Source organism: Colius striatus, chromosome 2 (assembly GCF_028858725.1).
Source record: "Colius striatus isolate bColStr4 chromosome 2, bColStr4.1.hap1, whole genome shotgun sequence".
NCBI lineage: Eukaryota > Metazoa > Chordata > Aves > Coliiformes > Coliidae > Colius > Colius striatus.
In genome coordinates, this window is record NC_084760.1 from 62,958,759 (window position 1) to 62,977,004 (window position 18,246).

General features: G+C 39.8%; 1 protein-coding gene across 2 annotated transcripts in view; it reads right to left on the reverse strand.

Moving 5' to 3' along the window:
- Positions 1 to 18,246, reverse strand: part of NHSL1 (NHS like 1) — a 108,741-nt gene that overhangs the window by 16,855 nt on the left and 73,640 nt on the right. The window contains exons 3-5 of one of the 2 annotated variants that reach the window (XM_061989723.1): positions 17,069 to 17,196; positions 7,930 to 8,122; positions 3,051 to 3,182 (exon numbers count right to left, since the gene is read on the reverse strand). In XM_061989723.1, the coding sequence (XP_061845707.1) occupies positions 3,051 to 3,182; positions 7,930 to 8,122; positions 17,069 to 17,196 (453 nt within the window). The remainder of the gene's footprint in view (positions 1 to 3,050; positions 3,183 to 7,929; positions 8,123 to 17,068; positions 17,197 to 18,246) is intronic. The other variant, XM_061989722.1, reaches the window with a different exon arrangement.

Genomic DNA, 18,246 nt, shown 5'->3' on the forward strand with positions numbered 1-18,246 from the left:
ACTCTGGGTCTGCAAGCTGTAGGCTAAGGAACCATTCAGAGAAAGCTCCTGTGGTGAGATGCTGTCAGGCCTGACATTTCTGCAACTTAAAACAGGAGCTAAAGAAGACCTTCAAGCAGTGCAACATGAAATGTGCTCAGCACAGAGATGAAACTATAATAAAGACCATAAACCCTGTCACCCTTGGCAAACAGATTTAGCAAAAGTCACAGATTTCTTTTAAGATGTTAATCTAAGAATTCTTTTTAAGATAGATGCCAACTACATTCTCAGTTTATTCCACTAGGTAAACTACAGGTGATGTTTTCAACCAGTCTTGTTCAAGATCTTTATCAATGACCTGGATGAGTGTACCCTCAGCAAGTTCCCTGATGACACCAAACTGGGAGGACTGGCTGATTTCCCAGAAGGCTGTGCTGCCATTCAGTGGGATCTCGACTGGCTTGAGAGTTGGGCAGAGAGGAACCTCATGAGGTTCAACAAGGACAAGTGCAGAGTCCTGCATCTGGGAAGGAACAACCCTATGCACTAGTACAGGTTGGGGATTGACCTGCTGGAGAACAGCTCTGCAGAGAGAGACCTCGGAGTGTTGGTTGGAACTAAACTGAACATGAGTCAGCAATGTGCCCTCGTGGCCAAGGCCAATGGCATCCTGGGATGCATCAAGAAGAGTGTGGCCAGCAGGTCAAGGGACGTTCTGCTCCCCTTCTACTCTGCCCTGGTCTGGAGCCTTGTGTCCAGTTCTGGGCTCCCAAGCTCAAGAGGGACAGAGAACTTCTGGAGAGAGTCCAGTGCAGGGCCGTCAAGATGATCACGGGGCTGGAACATCTTCCTTGTGAGGAAAGGCTGTGGGACCTGGGGCTGTTTAGTCTGAAGAAGAGGAGACTGAGAGGGGATCTAATTAATATTTACAAATTGGTGGATGTCAGGAGGTTGGGGCATCTCTTTTTTCTATTGTATCTAGCGATAGGACAAGGGGTAATGGGATGAAGCTGGAACACAAGAAGATCTATTCAAACCTAAGGAAAAACTATTTTGCTGTTCAGGTGAGGGATTTTTGATCTAAAGGTCCCTTCCAACCCTTATCATTCTGCAATTCTGTAATCTGTCTGAAGTGGTCACAAATGTAACCTTGGAGTTTTAGAAATGCTGCTGTCAGGGAGCACTCTCTGGCACATCCCCCCAAGTACTGTTCTCACTAATCTGCCTGAAAGAGCATCAGGAACCCCAAAAAGTAACAAAAATTAGCGTGGAAGAAAACGTTCTGCTTCGCTCTGCATTTCTCTGCTATCTGCCCTCAAGGTATGTCCTACATGTGCCAAAGATAATCTCTGTTGGAATTGACGACCTTGGCATGTGTGTCATTTTCAGAATAGATTACATTCGAGACCACTCTAATGACCCTGAAACTGATCAGTTTAAGTGAAGTCCTGCATCAGTTTTGCATTTAAGTGGCACAAGTGTTTTTATGGAGCACTGTAAACTTAGTATCTGAAGTATTAGCCTTAGAGAGACCTAAAATGGGAGAAGGGAATCTTTTGTTAAGAATAATTCAATACTAAGTTTTACGTTGCTTTGATCTTTATTTGTTTAGAAAAAAATAATCTGTTTTATTTAACCCTCAAGTTTGCTTACAGATGATTGCACAGCTGATAAACGTGTCATTCTCTCTCAGGAAACGTTACAATTCAAATTTTGACCTCCAGGAGGACTCCAGGCCTGGAAAGTGTCTCCTGCCAGATTGCAAGAACCACTACAGATAGTGAAGAGGGAGGAAGGGAACTCCCACTATGAGGAGGAATTCCCTATGGAAGGCATGAGACAGCACTCATCCCACAAGAAGAGATGGATAAAGACACCTGACAGCTTTGGACAAAATCTCAGAGCAGCAGTTAGAAATAACATCATTATGTGAGATCCAAAGGTAACGAAATCTAAAGCTGCCTAACTTTAGCTGTACTAACAGGGTTAGGGCAATGGAATTTTCTTTCTTGTCACAGAGGATTCCCACGGCAAGGCACTATTTCATCATAGATGCTGAAGGAGCACAGTCCCACATTCACACACTGTTCTTCATTTACTTGCTCATTTCTTGGCTTTTTCTGTGCTTGGCCCTCCAGCTCATTTCAAACCCCACCCAGTCACATATTTTTGCTTCTGTTTCTGAAAAATCTAGACAAAGAACCAAGAACTGAAAACAAAATTTAAAAAAGAAGAGATGCAAAAAGAGAACATAATAAAGTCATTCTTCCTCTACCGAAAAAAAACCAAAAAACAAACAAAATATCCCAATGGACAGAGAGTATAGTTTTATCTGTGAGGTTATCCTTTGGGAAAAATTGAATAATCTTTTTAAAAAACATTTAAGAATGACCAGATTTAAATCACAAAGTTCTGCAAAAAAGTATCTGAATGGTCTGCCAAAATTCAGACTACTTCACCAGCTTTGAATACTACATGTGCTACTAACTGAAAGAGGACAGCATGAAGCAGTATAAGTGGGACTGAGGAGGCATTTTTCCTCTGGAATACAGAGCTCATGAGTGCTCATAAACTACTTCCCATCAAACAACACTGATACTTAAGTATCCAATTGGATCTAAACTGAACAGGAAAATATACAGGTTTTTCACTGTTGATGCAACTCTCAACACATTTGGCTAGGCATCCATGATTTGTTTTACTCCACTGAGTAGTTATTTCCAAGCCAAAATGCCTGCCCATTTCAGATTTGCCTCAGTGAACACCCTAGGTCAGTAGACCAAATCTCCAGGAATGCGTTAAAGGCCAGAAACTTTACATCTCTCCAGACTTCTACTGTACCAGTACACCATTATCCAAATATCCTGTTCCCTTCAACAGATGGAAGTCAACAGCTAAAAGGTCCTAATTTCCCAGTGCACAAGGTGGGAAGGAGGCACACACGTCATTGGAACTGTAATAGGCTATCAGACTGTATTGGTTTCATGAGCACTGGTAACGTTATTAGTCGAGTAATGATAAGCAGTGACAATGAACAGTGGATGGAATACAGTTCTGATGAGCCATACCTAGCTCCTTTTGTATGTTGTCAGGGATTCCTGTAATAGTCTTTCTCCTTTTGACTTTCTTCGGCCGTCTTACCACCGTGTCTGTGTAAATTAGAGACCGCCGAATGCTGGCTTGGCGGTCGAAATTCTCCCCTAATACATGGTAGAACAAGCAAAGCAACATTACTTCCAAGCACGCTGACATCATGCACTTTCTTCCACTAGTTTTGTCGTGGAAATGGAAAAAAAGGCATTAATAAATGATGTTAGCTTGGTCCTACAATGTAAGGTTTACACAGAGAGAAGATACAGCACATCGTCACAGTAAGGCTTTAGACACACGTCCATTATAGGATACTGCAAGTTTTAAAAGGAATTTTGACTTCTTGAGCCCAGTTCAGATCTGGTGACAGAAGCCCTAAGTACACAAGCAAACAGAATCTTTGCTTTAATTTGGCCCTCTGTGGGGTTTTGTGTGGTTTTGTTGTTTTATTTTGAAGTAATGAGCTGCAGAAAAAGCAAATCTGCTCATGAAAATGAAAGACCACAACGGTTTATGCAGCAACAGACATTGCTGTTGGCAATAGCTATTACGTCTTTGCACGGCTCCATCATTAAACCACACGAGATGTTGCTTTTTCATTCAAAGTTGCTCTGAACCTGTCAAGGGTACCACATTTCTGGCGGTGATCTTTTAACATGAATACAAATAAGTACTACGGAGCGTGCAGAGATCAAACTGATCTTGTGGTCTCATAAATATCTGAGTGAAAGCCATCTCAAACTGAATCTTTATGAATTATTATAAAAATATACAATGACAAGAGCCGAAAACAAATGTGCTAAGTGCATGTTGCCAGACAAAGCCTTATGATGACCACGTGCTGTATTATCATGGGACCCAGAAGCACCACTATCATTAAGCAGCTTTTCCTCACAAACTCACTTTTGTTCAGAGGTTTATAATTTGGCCATTTTATAAGTAGCAAGATATAACTTGCTCTATAGATTGTGGGCCGAGTTCATTCTCTGGCACTTCTAAAAATCTAACAGCTATCCCCCACATCTCACTCATAGGTTCCCTTTTTAGAAGTTAAAGCATTTTAAAGCACTGATAAATGTCCTTTAGATGACCCATTTAAAACTTAAATGGAGAAAAAATTTGATGTATGTGTCTATGGTTTTTGCCTTGTATGCTTTCTTTGAAAATTTATGACCAAATTATTTCCCTCTAAAAAGTGATTAATGCACAGTAACTAATATGTCATAAATATTACCCCTGGCTGACTGCACATCACTATGATGTGTGTCTTGCAAATAGCATAGAAAACCTCATTACCTCTATGACAGCTAAAGATACAGTCACACATTAGGAGTATAGCATGTGGACTTGTGAAAATGCAAGGAAAAAATCATAGCAGTTCATCCACCACATTGTAAATATAAAGACTCTGACTCTGTTTGACTGAAGCCCTGTGCTCCCATGAGCTGCACTTATGCTATGTGGAATCCTTGCAGCTACAAAGAAGTGCCAGTTTCATCCAAGTTTTGGATTGACCGAAGTAAGGGCAGATTAAAGGAGAAGGAAGCCCATGGGATCTATAAAATTTAGAGCTATGGCTTCCTCTGATTTAGTAGAGGCCCTGAAATATTGAGACAGACTATCTGCTGTCTGGGGCATTACCACCATTAGGATGTTAGAATCCTTACGGAGGTTAGGGTGAGGACCATTAGGTAATCCTGCAATGCAGGATAATAATAATTCTAGTCAAGTCGCAACAAATGCAAAGAATTTCAAAGAGAAAGTTTTGCATCTCTGAACATGTCTCTTCATCTATTCAAAGGCCAACAATAACGCCTGAGATGGCGAGTTGCAAGGAGATTAATGTACAGCTCTTAATGCCTGGGAATAAAATGTAAATAAGGTGCAAACAAGGAGAGAGTCTTTTAGTAAAGCCTTAAACAGCACAAACAGGGTGATCACAGGGATCCGGTTACTATGTCAGCTGATCCACAGTAACTTTTTCCCCCGGAGCTACCCCAAGAGCTAACTCAACCAACCCATCTTCAATGGCTTCTGATACACAAAGGTTTTTTCAAAACCACTGTGCAAACTTGTAGTATTTCCAAGTAGTAGCTTTAGCAAATTCCAACAAGCAAAATCAGAATGTTTCCATCTTTTTTCCCTTCCTCATTGTAATTTTTTTTCCTTTAAAAAATGAAATTTCGCAGATCTAAGGATACTTTTCTCCTGCTGTAACAGGTTTGTAACAAATTGCCTAGGCATTCTTTACACAGTTTACTCAGTTTCCTTGGATTTGCTGAAAATATTTAAGTACGAGCTTAAATTGCACTGAAGTCAGTCAAGCTGGATTCAAGAAAATGCTTAAATGTTTTGCAGGACCCAGTCTCGCACTGATCACCTCCACCATCAGTGGAAAGAAAGTTAGTTCCAGAAAACCCAGGAGAGCAGGCACCATTATACGTCTTTTAATCCAGAGGGTATGTAAAAGCATAGACGGGCCACCACTGACAATTCAGCCCAACCTCTTAAAAGCTCAGCCCAGGAACTCCCAAAGACTGAAACTGCTCCCAAATCTGGATGTCCACTCAGCAGCTTGGCAACCTAATGCAATACCCCTTCAAGCTATCCAACAGATTTTTACTACTACTGTATTAGTTGGAAGCTGTTCACCAAAGAGCCCTGAAAGCTGAACTCGCAGAGCATTTATTGCACAGCCACGTGAGAGGCCATTCTAGCAGAATCACTGCTAATGCACTGCTGAAAACGCCGTCAATTGCCAGCAGCCTCTTCAGAGGTTAACCTTTTATTTCATGCCAAGAGTAATAAAATGGAAGGTTTTTGACTTCTCTTCTGGGAGAGTCAGAAAAATAGCAAGCAAAGGGAAAAGACAAATCAAATTAAAAAAACGGCCGTGGGGTGTTCCACGACACATTTGAAAGAATAGCACAGAATTTTGGGTCCTTTTTCCTTCCTGCCTTGTGCAGTAACATAAGGAACTTCCCAAAATAAAATTACTCTGCATGTGGGAGGGCAGAGGAGGGGAGCAGATTGTGACTTTTTTTTTTTTTTGAAAGAGGAACAAGGACAGCAGCTTTTTTTGTGTGTTGTGTGTGGCTCGTAGTCTGTTACTGTTGCTTGCCTTGTACCACAGCAGTGATATAATTATTCCAAAGGAAAGGAAATGGTGGATCCCAGAGATCAGTGCACATACTGCAACAGTAGTATGCCTTTACTGCTCTTCCTTTCTATCCCTTATGATGACCGTAAGGAATAAATGCTCAACAGCACACTCCAGAAAGGTGAGGTGTAATATGCATGTGCACTAATTTTATCGGAAAAGTTGAGAACTGTTGATTTTGCTCAGTGCAAATCAAACAATTCAGGGGACACAAGTCGAATTAAACTGGTCGAAGTCAGAAGTGTAATTTATCCAAATGCTGTAATGTTCTCATTGACACTGAATTAAATCTATGAGGATAATTTGATCTCTTTTGCTTAATTTTTATTTCCATCTGTTTACTTCCCTCTTATATTTTCAGTACGCAGGGTCACTAAATTGAACAGCAGATTACTCTTTCTGTAAGTATACCCTGTTCCTGCTGTCACAATATCTAAGCCCTGCTCAAGCTTATCGATTATGTCAGATTATCCGTTGTTCCTGTAATTTGGCCTTCTGCACCTGTATCCTTTATTCCCTAGATAATGCCAACTGGCCTAGTAATATTTCAGCATTGCATTCTATTTTCCTTGTTTATTTTCCAGAGATGAGGCGTTTGCAATTTTCTGTTGTCTTCATGCTGTTTATTTCAAATTCTGTTATTTTCTTCTGCCTATTTAAGGAAAGATTTCTTGTTGATTTCTCAGAGCTCTCTGATGTTTGTTACAGAAGTACTGCTCTTTTACTATGGAAATATTTAAATACTACTCAGTAATACTATTTAAAATATTAATTTATATAAAATCAGGTAGTCATGCAGGGAAAAAGAATACCTAACTTACTTTCAAGACAAAAAAGAAACATTGCAAGCTATTGATTGTAAGAGTGAGTGTGGAGTCAGAGAGTGCCATATGGCGTTTGAAATAAATTGGATATCGAATACCATCCTGGTTTTGGCAGGCAAACGGTCAGTTATTTGAATTAACTAAGACAATGCTACTGTGCAGAAAAAGAGGGATTATTAAATTGATCATTCAGTCTTTCTTGGAAATTCTATTTACACATGACACTGTATCTATTTGTCATCAGGATTTAACATTATAATTTATAAAACTGTAAAACCAAAGAGCATTTTCAAAACTGAGAGTTAACACACAGTTGAGAAGATGAAAATGTGGACTATGGTCACATAAGTGGAGTGTCTTGCCAAAAGCCTTGCTCCAAGATGTAGGCCCCTTAACATTTGCTGTTCTTCCCATGCTCTCCTTGACACCTACACCTCTTGTTGCTGATAAAAATAAGACCCTAGAGGTCTTTTTCTTTAATTTTGTAATACTTAAGTCTTGAGAATACAGACGTCCCTGATAACTTTCCTTGCATAAAATTCCTAGTAGAAAATCCTGAAATACTAATAGCCGTCCATAAAACATGATTTTCCATTGTATATCTCCACAGCAAAACATTGCCAATTATCAATCCTTCTTTTTCATTTCATGAACATCTAACACAGTTTCAAACCCATGTTGTGACCTTTCTCATTAGGTTTGGAGACAGACTATCAAAGACAAAGCATTGTTTCCCAAAGAAAGATGCAATAAGTAATTTTAAATTCATGTATCAAATATATGACTATCAAAATACTATCCAACTCTATAGATCCCCTCTAATCCCTTCCCTCCTTCATCAGTGTAATCTAATTACTGAAATTAAAAGCCTACCAGTCACATTAATAGGAACCACATCTGTTTGGACTGCCTGTGCTTGTTGTCGCATTTTCTCTTCTGGCGTTGGCAGTGGGAGTGACTTAGTCCAGTTGGTTTGGGTGTTGATATCTGATAACTCACTTGAAACTGGAGTTTTAGGCCTTTTGATGGTAATAAGCTTTTCTTCTTCTGGGGAAGAGACAGGACACTACAACAGGAAATAACATGCAAGAATGTAAGTTCACTATCAAACAAATGTAGGACTATGGTGTTACTAAGGTATTGTCACTGCAGTCAGCACAATTGCTTGTGGAGTAAAATACATCCTTACAAATATCACACTTTGAACCACATAAAGAGTAATTTAAAAAACACAACCAACCCCCTCACAACAAAACATCTGGATTGTATTTATCCAAGACATATGATCAGTCTAAAGAATACACACCAATCACAGAGAAAAGAACAGCCTCAAGCATAGCAAAGCACAGCAACTAATTATCTTACACACTGGAGTCCCTGGAGTGATTAACTCCTCTCACCGCACTGTGGTTTGCCTTCCCTTCCTCTCTCCCTCCTCTCAGTGCCCTTATTAGGAAGAAGATGCCCCATCCCTTTAAATGTTCAAGGCCAGGCTGGATGGGGCTTGGAGCAACCTGTTCAAGTGGGAGGTGTCTCTGCTCATGACAAGGGGTTTGGAATTAGATGCTCTTTAAGGTCCCTTCGAACCAGAGCCATTCTATGAAATTTGAACACTGCTTTGCTCTAGCTATACTAGGTTGTGAGAATGCATAAGATCTCATGAAGAAGTCAGAATCAGCCAACGTACTCTAAAAAACTCACCAGCTATGCATGAGTGAGGTAGTAAGAATAACTTGTTTTAGCCTTGGAGAAACGCACTCCACAGTCAAGGGGTATTAATTTCGCTCATTTTTTTAGGGGTGACGCAGTTAACAATATTAGTAGCCATAATATGGTCATTTAAAAAAGTCATTCCTTATCAAAGAAGCAGATTTCACACCTCCATGATGGGTGTTTCACTTAAAAAACCCCCCACAAATCAAACCAATGAAACAAAAATCTTTCTGCACAAGAAAAAGAGGTTGCAACACCTTGTGCAAATCATTTCACCAGACAAAGCTGTAAGTCTAAAAAGTCATTTGTTTTCAGGCAGCACATCTGTTTTCAATATAAGGTACCTGATGGCATGTCAGAAATAGCAGAGAAAGCTTAACATAGCTTTTTACTTAAAGTACTAGCTAGTCCACAGGCAACTCTGGACAGGCAGGTTCAGGGCACGCAGAAGACACCACTGAGGCTTCTAGCAGGTGGTCACAAGCTCCAAGCACACTAAAGAGAAGCAGCCTTCTCTCCTCCCCACTGCTGCCAGCAAGACACCCCAGAGAATCCCAGAAGCAGGAGATGAAGGAAGACCTGGAGGAAAACCAACCTCTGCCTGCCTCCTCCTGCACCCAGGCAAAACAAGAATCATAGAATAGTAGGGGTTGGAGAGAAAGAGAAAAACAATGGAAGAGAAGTTGTATAGTGGCTGCAGCATTAGCAGAGATCTCCCTCTAACCTCCTCACTCCTCTGCTTCAGGGGTGTTTAATTTGGGACCTCCTTCCCTAGTACCAGAGTTACAGTCCCCTTCCCCTTTTCTTTATTCCTTTCTCCCTTTGGGGAGCAGAATATTACACAAAATAGGGGTGTCAGTACTGGATCACTGCCTCTCCCAGTGGTTCTTCCCTCACTGCTATACATGAGCATGGAAAGAAACACCACAGCTATTTATAACAGGTAGAATTAAAAAATTATTATTAAGGGTTTTCAATCTAAGCAAACTGTTTTCTCTGGAAGCTGAGTGCTATACAAAAGACACGTCCAGACACTGTGTTGTAACCACTGCTTATCATTTCCAACTTTAATTTTCTTCCTGTTGCCATGAGGAGTTCCTGCTGTTTATAAATAAATAACCATTTATTTATTCTATTATGCTTCAGCTCTATATTCTTTAAGACAAGCCCCAACAATTTATTTAATAAAAATAAAAGCATTCTCCAGACAAAAAAGCAGAATAGAAAAGTAAAAATCCAAAATATTTCAGGCAATGGAATTATTACTGATGTCATCCTGTGGTTTGGAACCATGCTCTACAAACATGAGAGCTTTTCTTCAAGGAAATAATCGATTTCTGACAGTCCTGCAATTCACAGAAGTATTTTGGTTGGAAAGAGACCTTTAAGATAATTGAGTCCAATCACTAACCTCACGCTGCCAAGCCCATCACTAAACCATATCCCTCAGCATCTCACCTATGCATCTTCTAAATACCTGCAGGGATGGTGACTCCACCAACTCCCTGGGCAGCCTGTGCCAGTGTTGAACAAGCTTCTCACTGAAAAAGTTCTGCCTGGCTTCCATCTAAACCTCCCCTGGTGCAACTTGTGGCCATTTCCTCTTGCCCTGTCACTTGTTACTTAAGAGAAGAGACTGACCCTGACCTCACTGAAAGCCACTTGAATTCAGGTAGTTGTAGAGAGTGATCATGTCTCCCCTCAGCCTCCTCTTCTCCAGGCTAAACACTCCCAGCTCACTCAGCAGCTCCTAATCAGACTTGTTCTCCAGACTCTTCACCAATTTTGTTGCCCATCTCTGGATGCACTCCAGTACCTCAATGTCCTTCTTGTAGCAAGGGGCTCAAAACTGAACACAGTATTCAAGGTTTCTTTACTAGGAAGGTTGCTCTGCAGGGAAGTGGTCAGCCCTGTGAAAGCCCTAGAAATTATTTCAATACAAGCTTCTTGGGCGTCACCAATATTTTTTCAGGTCTACATTGTTTTTAAAAGGCTCTAAACCCATTTCTATGAAATATAATGTGAATGGTTATTGCTTTAGGAGTGTGTGTACATAAACTGTTTATACATATATACAGTGTGGACACACGTACATATACGTACTTACACACAAACGTAAGGACTTCCCTGCCTTGAATTACTCAAATTCATAAAAACGTTAATTAGGCACTTGGGAGAGAAATACCATCACAGAAGGGAAAGCTGCCTCCAGGCCATGCTTTCCCCAATTAGTTTAAAACAGCAGAGAGAGACAGAGAGAGAAAGGGTTTATAAGGAACATAGCACAGAGGTGCTAGCCCACTGTCATGGTGGGCACATGTGTGTACACCTAAAGGAGCGACTGGGAGTTGTGGCAATGAATTCTAGAGAGTTTTTCTCTGCCAGAACCAGAGCATCAAGGGAGACACCTCAAACAAGCCTGGGTTTGCAGTTTGTGTGGGATGAGGATGAGCTCCAGTGACCTTTGGATACTCTGCTGGGTTGATACTGTCAGCATCAATACCTGTCACCTTCAGGCCACACCGCAGTGCCAGGTCTCAGTTGTCATATGGCAGTCACTGGGGGCTACTCTAATATGCCAAGTGGTAGAGATACTGGTGACAAAGCCACGCCCTCCTCTTCAAGGAAATTACTCAAACCAAGCAGAACATTTGTTCTTACAGAACATACTGAAGAGATTAATATCTGCTACAAGAGAATCCTAATTATCTAAAAAAATGTGGAGTAAAAATCACAAATATTGTTAGTAAAAGCTGATTAAAGTGGGGACAAATAGAAGGACAGAAATTAATCAGCTCAGGGAGCATATAACAAATGAAAAGAAACTCAAAACCCAATTGTGCAGCTGAGTTCAAAGCACTGTGTCAGTAAGAACCATTTTCTGCCATGGGACTGTGGTTTTTAAGTCTGTAAACTAATTTCGTGTAAGAGTTGTGAGCATCTTAGAATCTAGGAATAAATGTTTACATTTCATCTGTAAGTACACCTTTCACAGTTCCTGTAAGTCTCTACCTACATTCTTTCCTCCAAAGTACTCACAGTAATATTGGTGGTATAGGGATTTTTTGATGTGAAGATACTTTTAATGGGCACAACAAACCTGTATGCGGCTTTATTGCACACAGAGGAAAACAGCAGTTCATCTTTCAGCATATATAAATGATTTACCTCTATAACCAGGATGCAAATACGGATTTACTTCTTTTTAGCAAACATTCCCAGACTTACAACAAAGAAATATGCTGAAAGATGTAGTGAATTGCTGCTTTATAATAGGAATGCCCTCTCAAGTAAGGTCTCATATAAGAATAGCACTGGACTAGGCAGTATTTTAAGATTATGTATCTGCTTAGCAAAGCTGATCATAACCACTATGTTCATAATAGAACAGAAAGCAATTATCATGTTCTTAAAGGATCTCTGATTCGGAACAACTTTACTGCTAGACATAAATGGCCAAATTTCTATGCAAGGGACGTTACACTCATTTCCCCAGGAAAACCCGTTGGAATACATTCTTTTTAACGGATATAGGAAGAGGAAAAGGTGGAATGTGAAAGCAGCAGCCTCGGACCTTGCAGTGTTTTCACAAACATGCTTTAAGAGGGGAAAAAGTAGGAACTTTCAAAGGGGAGTTGAAATGAGAATACCCTAGAAATACCCTTTAGATGAGCTGTATGGCTCATTAAGCCAGAGCCTCTCCAATAATTTCTTGACATACTGTCCCCCAGCCTACTCAGACACTGATATACAACAAAAGTTTCACTGTCTTCAGCACGTTCATGCTATTTGAAAAGTCCCAGGCGACAAGTAAATATACACTGTGTATCCCTCAGCACTCTCTACCTAAATAATCTATTTATTCTTAATCTTTTCATATTTTAGGCATTTACACTACACTGTTTGAAAAAAGATGAGCCCTACAGAAGAAAAATTAAATCCATACAAACTCTACCTTTCAGCAAAGGAACGTTAATCTTCTGTTCCGTTGCAGTGGGACTAAAAACACAAAAAGCACTGTACTGCATCAGTTCAGAGCTCTTAAAGGCCTGTCTAGTATCTGCCCTATGATAATGGCCAACTAATGATATATAAGTGAAACTACATCAGAGGATGCATATAGTTAACACCTTTCCCTGAATACTCTCTCAGCATTAGCTAAGTCCTTTGCCCCCCAAAAATTTACCCAGTTGCTTTCTGAATCTATGCACACTTTCAGCATCCACAATTTCTGCAGTAGCTGAACAGTGGGAATATCTGCTGAGTGAGAAATTACCTCGTTTTGTTTGTTCAAAGAGTTTCTGTACTCACTTCCTTATGGCTTTGTCATTTTATGCTTTGAACTGCTATTTCAACTCAGTAAATTGAGTAGTACTTTCAAAGAAACATGAAGCGGTGTAAGATATATGTGCCGCTCTCAAGAGCAACCCCATACAATTGCAGCAGAAGGGCAAGGAGGCCAGCTGAGGTCATCACCAGTTCTGCTAGAACCCATGCCTCAGGGCTCTCAAGACACTCTCCCCTCCAAACTGGAGAGCCCAACTGCTTTAACCCCTCTTAACGCCATGTAAAGTTTGAAGTTAGACCTTCCCAAGACCCCTGGGCCAAGACAATTAATAAATTTTCTTTCACTTAAGATACTGAACAGTCTCTTGCAAGTACTGAAGAGATGACTAAGAGTTTGGCAAAAATAGACTTTTCCCCCCATGAACAAGTAAAATAAATGTTTTTTCACCTGAAGCTTAACAGACTGTATCAAAGTAAAGTTCATAAGTCAAATGACAAGACCTGGGGAAAAATACCATGAGTTCTTGCATCTAACCGTTTTCATATATGGAATAAAGACATGATATACTGCATGCCTGGGAGCAAATATTTTCTGTAGCTCACATTCATCATTTATGAAAACACATTACTCAAAATTAGTAAAGTTTTTCCATGGCTAATTAAAAATCAATGAAGCAGCCAATTAAATAAAACACAGTTTTCATTGACGGAGGGCTTCAAAGGAGGCAAATGCTAATAGAGAAAAAGGAACTGAAAACTTCAGGGAATCAAGTAAACAAGAAGACACTGGACTGCAGACAAAAAGGAGTAATGAGGAAAAGTAAAGGAAAGAAGCCTGGCATGGCATTCTTCTGTTGAGCAGTTTGGGTTTATTACTTACTTTTTTTTTAAAAAACAGAAGCTTGTAACTGAAGGCTAAGAGCAGAATAAGACTATATGTATGCTAAACGCTACAAGTAACATCAAGCTGCAGATACCGCAGCTGGATGGTCCCACTCAAGGGCAAGGTACCTTGTTGCTCCAGGGAACCAAGTTACAGCAGGAACTAAGGCAAGACTGAGAGATGCAATCTAACAGACTAGACTGTTGAGCAAGACAAAAAAAGAAACAAAGAGAATGAGTGAGTAAAAGGGAAAGAATAAAGAATGAGAACAAAAACCACACAAAAGACAGACATTTAATATACAAACACATTTAATATACATTTCAGAACATAAGGAGAAACAGAATTTGAAAGCGACATCTCAATACACCTTTGACCCTTGGAAAACAGAGGACTTGGAAAACTAAAGGACAGGAATAGCTCCCAAGTCATGTCACCAACAGTGATATGTAAAAGATGAGAAAGAAGGACACTGGTCAAGGTACTGACAAGTAAAATCCAGATAAACCAGTTTAATTTCCCACAAACTCAATTAGGATCAGCAGAAATAAACTGTGTTAGAACTTGGTCTTTGTTCCATTGATATAACTCTTAAGAATCAGCCTAAGAGTAAAATGACAGTTACAGGAACTTTATATCACAAAATGTGAGAATGTTTGTGGATCTAGGTCTCATCTTGCATCACCTAACCATGGTTTCATATTGTCCGTATTATCCAGCAAAGACAGAGAAGCAGAATATCTGAATCCGTTTGTTTGGTTTGTTTTGTTTTTAAAAGAAGATTAAAAAGAGTAGGGAAAGATGGTTTTCATTGTGAAATCCCCATGCAGCAAAACAGTTTTTCTGCAAGTTGACATGTCAACTTTGAAGCAAATTCTCTAATAGTATATAGCTATTCATCCATCCATCATTATTCTGCTGTTCTCAAATTTCAACTACTAAGTACTGGATGTACAGAATTTAAATGTTGTCCTTTTTTTTGCTTTGAATAGACAACAAAGATATAAAACTTTCATCTAGTAGTGAGGGGCTCACATTTTGAATCCTGAGATTTCAGTGACCCCAGTTCCACACTGCTACTGAAGAGCTCTTCTGACAGCTGAAATATGACTTGCTCAAGGCGTAAGACTTATTAAGAATTTCTTGGCAATTTACCAGTGGGATTATAATTCAAGTTCAGAGGTTTGTTGTGGTGAGCATTCATTTAAAAAAGAAGACTAAAATTTTAGGTCATTACAAAAAAAGACAAACAAAGACACTACTCAAAGGGCACCACTAAATACTCAGTTGTTCAATATGAAGGGAGAATCACCCTAACTTTTATAAGGGATTAATACCTTTCTGAGATGCAAATAAGAGCAGCAGGGTTATGGTTCTGAGATAATTAGTAACATTCCAAGACTGTCAGTTTGGCAACTATCTTACTCCACAGATATGAATCATCTTTTCAGCTAAAAATATTTAAAGGAAACCATTCCAATTTCAAATGGAAGAGCTATCATATCCTTGAAGCATAATTAGTTGCATTAATTTTTTTTCAGAATGCGCACAAATTGTTAGTAACACATTATGTTAACACTCCAGAAAGACCTGAACTAAGATAAGGGCAACAGCTTTTAGTCTCTAAGAGGCCTCACCCATGCTTTACATGCTCTCATGTGAATTGTTAAAAAAAAGTCTATTTTTTAAATGTTACATTAGTTACACCTGTGCAGATGGTCATATGCTGCACAACACTGGCTAAGACCAGTTGATAACATATATGTATGCATATATATGAAGTACATTAACAGCAATAAAGAATGTGTTAATACTTTCCCAAATGGAAATCATGATGCTACTGATTTTGGTAAGGTTTTGCTAATTATCATTATAATTCATTCCACAGTATGAATATGCTTTACATTCTCTGCTCACTGCTGGTACATACCACACACAGCTAAACAAGATGCTCTAACATTCCCTGCCAACACACGAATATAATGCAATCACCACCTGGATGAGAGATTGTACATATTCCACCACATCTTTTATTATGTGATTAAAAACTATGGAGGGCAGAACTGAAAACATCACCTTTGAAGTGAGTTCACAGGATCTGCACATTTTGTATAGGGACAGGGTTATTTGGTCGATGCTACAGAGACACATATGGTTTAGTAATGACTCAAAGAAATTAGAAGTGTGCTACAACCAAGGATATCCTCCCACTCTCTGAGCAACAGTCTGTGGCAAAGTATTCTAGAATTATCTATCTTGAAAGTCCCAGGAGCTCCAGCATTTCAAGTCTGGACAGCCAGGCTCTTGTTCAACTTGTTGTTCACCCAAGCAGTAATGTCCTTTCCCTCAGCAATAAAGTTAGTTTCTCTTCCAGAGCCCACGGGTCCAACAGGACAATGGCAGGGGAGCAAAACTTCTCTTCCTTAGAACACTAATGCAACTTACTAGTTCTGTAATTGGAGCATATATAAATTGATGCATATATAAAAATAAGTCTCGAAAACTTTCTTAGCATTTTTGCTCAACTGTTCTTCCTTCCTCCCCCTGCTTCCTCTTCTAGATACTAAGCTAAGCATACACAGACTAGAGGGGTGGGCATATAAACATGAAAAGCATGAAGCAAACTGAAAGAAATCTGATAAACCCAACCCAGGGGGCAATCTTTCATTCCTCTGGATGCCTATAGGCAAAGAATTGCAATGCATTAGGACAAAGTCTCTCCCTAATGAAACTGTGACTGACTATATTAGCAATTCAAAGTGTGCACATATTGGTGTTAGCATTGGAGTCTGCTGCTCGCTGGCTAATAGCTCTTCCTGCTAGTTGAATGTCAACACTTAACAGATTAAAAACGGCTACTGGGGTTTTCTTTTTCACTCCACAACATTACCAAACTCCTCCTCACCTTCACACCTTTATTTTGCCAGTGGAAACTTTATATAAATGTGTGAGTAGAACTGGGCTTTTTAAGAGACTACAGAAATCAGATGACCTATGATTACTGTAATTCAAAGGAATATGCATCTTTACAATCTTATAAAAATCCTACGTTATTTCAACAAAGTTGTAACAGGCAATTCAATGGCACCAGCCATGTGTTCTTCTCAGCACTCTGTCCCCCATCATTACCTTTTGTTCAATTTCTTCATAATCATCCTGGTAACTTCCACAGATTGCACTGGAGGAAGAGGAGAAGGTGGGGCCCTGAGAGTAATACTGCGAGCTCCGGTAGCCATCCCGCCGCAGCTTGTCACACTCTGACAAAAGACAGAGAGAGAGAGGAGATCAAATCATGGCAAGAGCCACTGGTATACAGTGAGCTTAGAAAAGCACATAGCTCCTTCCTGAAACTGTTTACCATGCATCAGTGTTATCTGTCCCAAGCAATAGAACACAAAGGAGCATTTCTTACATTTGTATCTGTATTTTCCTTCTCCCTCACGTGCATTATATACGTATGCCCACACATAGCATATATATACATGGCTTTTATTTAACCCAGAGATGGCAAGAGCTTTGGAAAGAAGAGGGAAATGGATTTATTTATCTGAGGCCTGGCTCAGTGTCTTGACAGATGGTGGCATCTTGCAGGATGGGAGACGGAAGCATGTGAGTAACACCAGGGGTCTCATTTGCCAGGCCGGTAGACGTCCATTATGTGCCTTACACTTGAAATGATGATGTTGCTCACTACTCAAGCACCATCTGCTAAACAACTTTGGCACTGACCACTTGTCTTGTCTTCCTGCCCACAGAAGAGATCATTTATTGTGATTTTCAACAGAGGAATGCATATATCATGGGGATCTTAAAATCCCGTGGTGTTGCAGAGCACATGTAGTCTAATACTGAAAGTTCGGAAAGAACTCAGAGCAAATATACATGCCCACTCAACATGGACAAAACTCCAGTCAGTATCTCATCCCCTTCACTCAAGTTTTCTATGATCATCTTCCCGCCTCCTCATTGATATTCAGTGTGACTGTGCTAAAGAATAACAGACGCCAGAGCATAAGGAAAAATTAAATGTTCAAGATGCGGCAACCAAGCTCATCAGCCCAGTCAAACTGTTAGCTTTGCATTTCCAGAGACAGATATCCGAATCTGTTAAAAGACTAGGAAAACAAAAAGCAAATTAAGTATTTGGTACATTTATATCTAAGGAATTGAAATTTCTCCACAATACACAGGCATTACCATGACACAAAGAGTTTTTTCATTGCTTGCTGAAGAAAGACTCTATGTGACTCTATCACCTCACTCCCTATTTTGATTTTTTGAGTCCCCCTTAAAATGTAATATGTGAT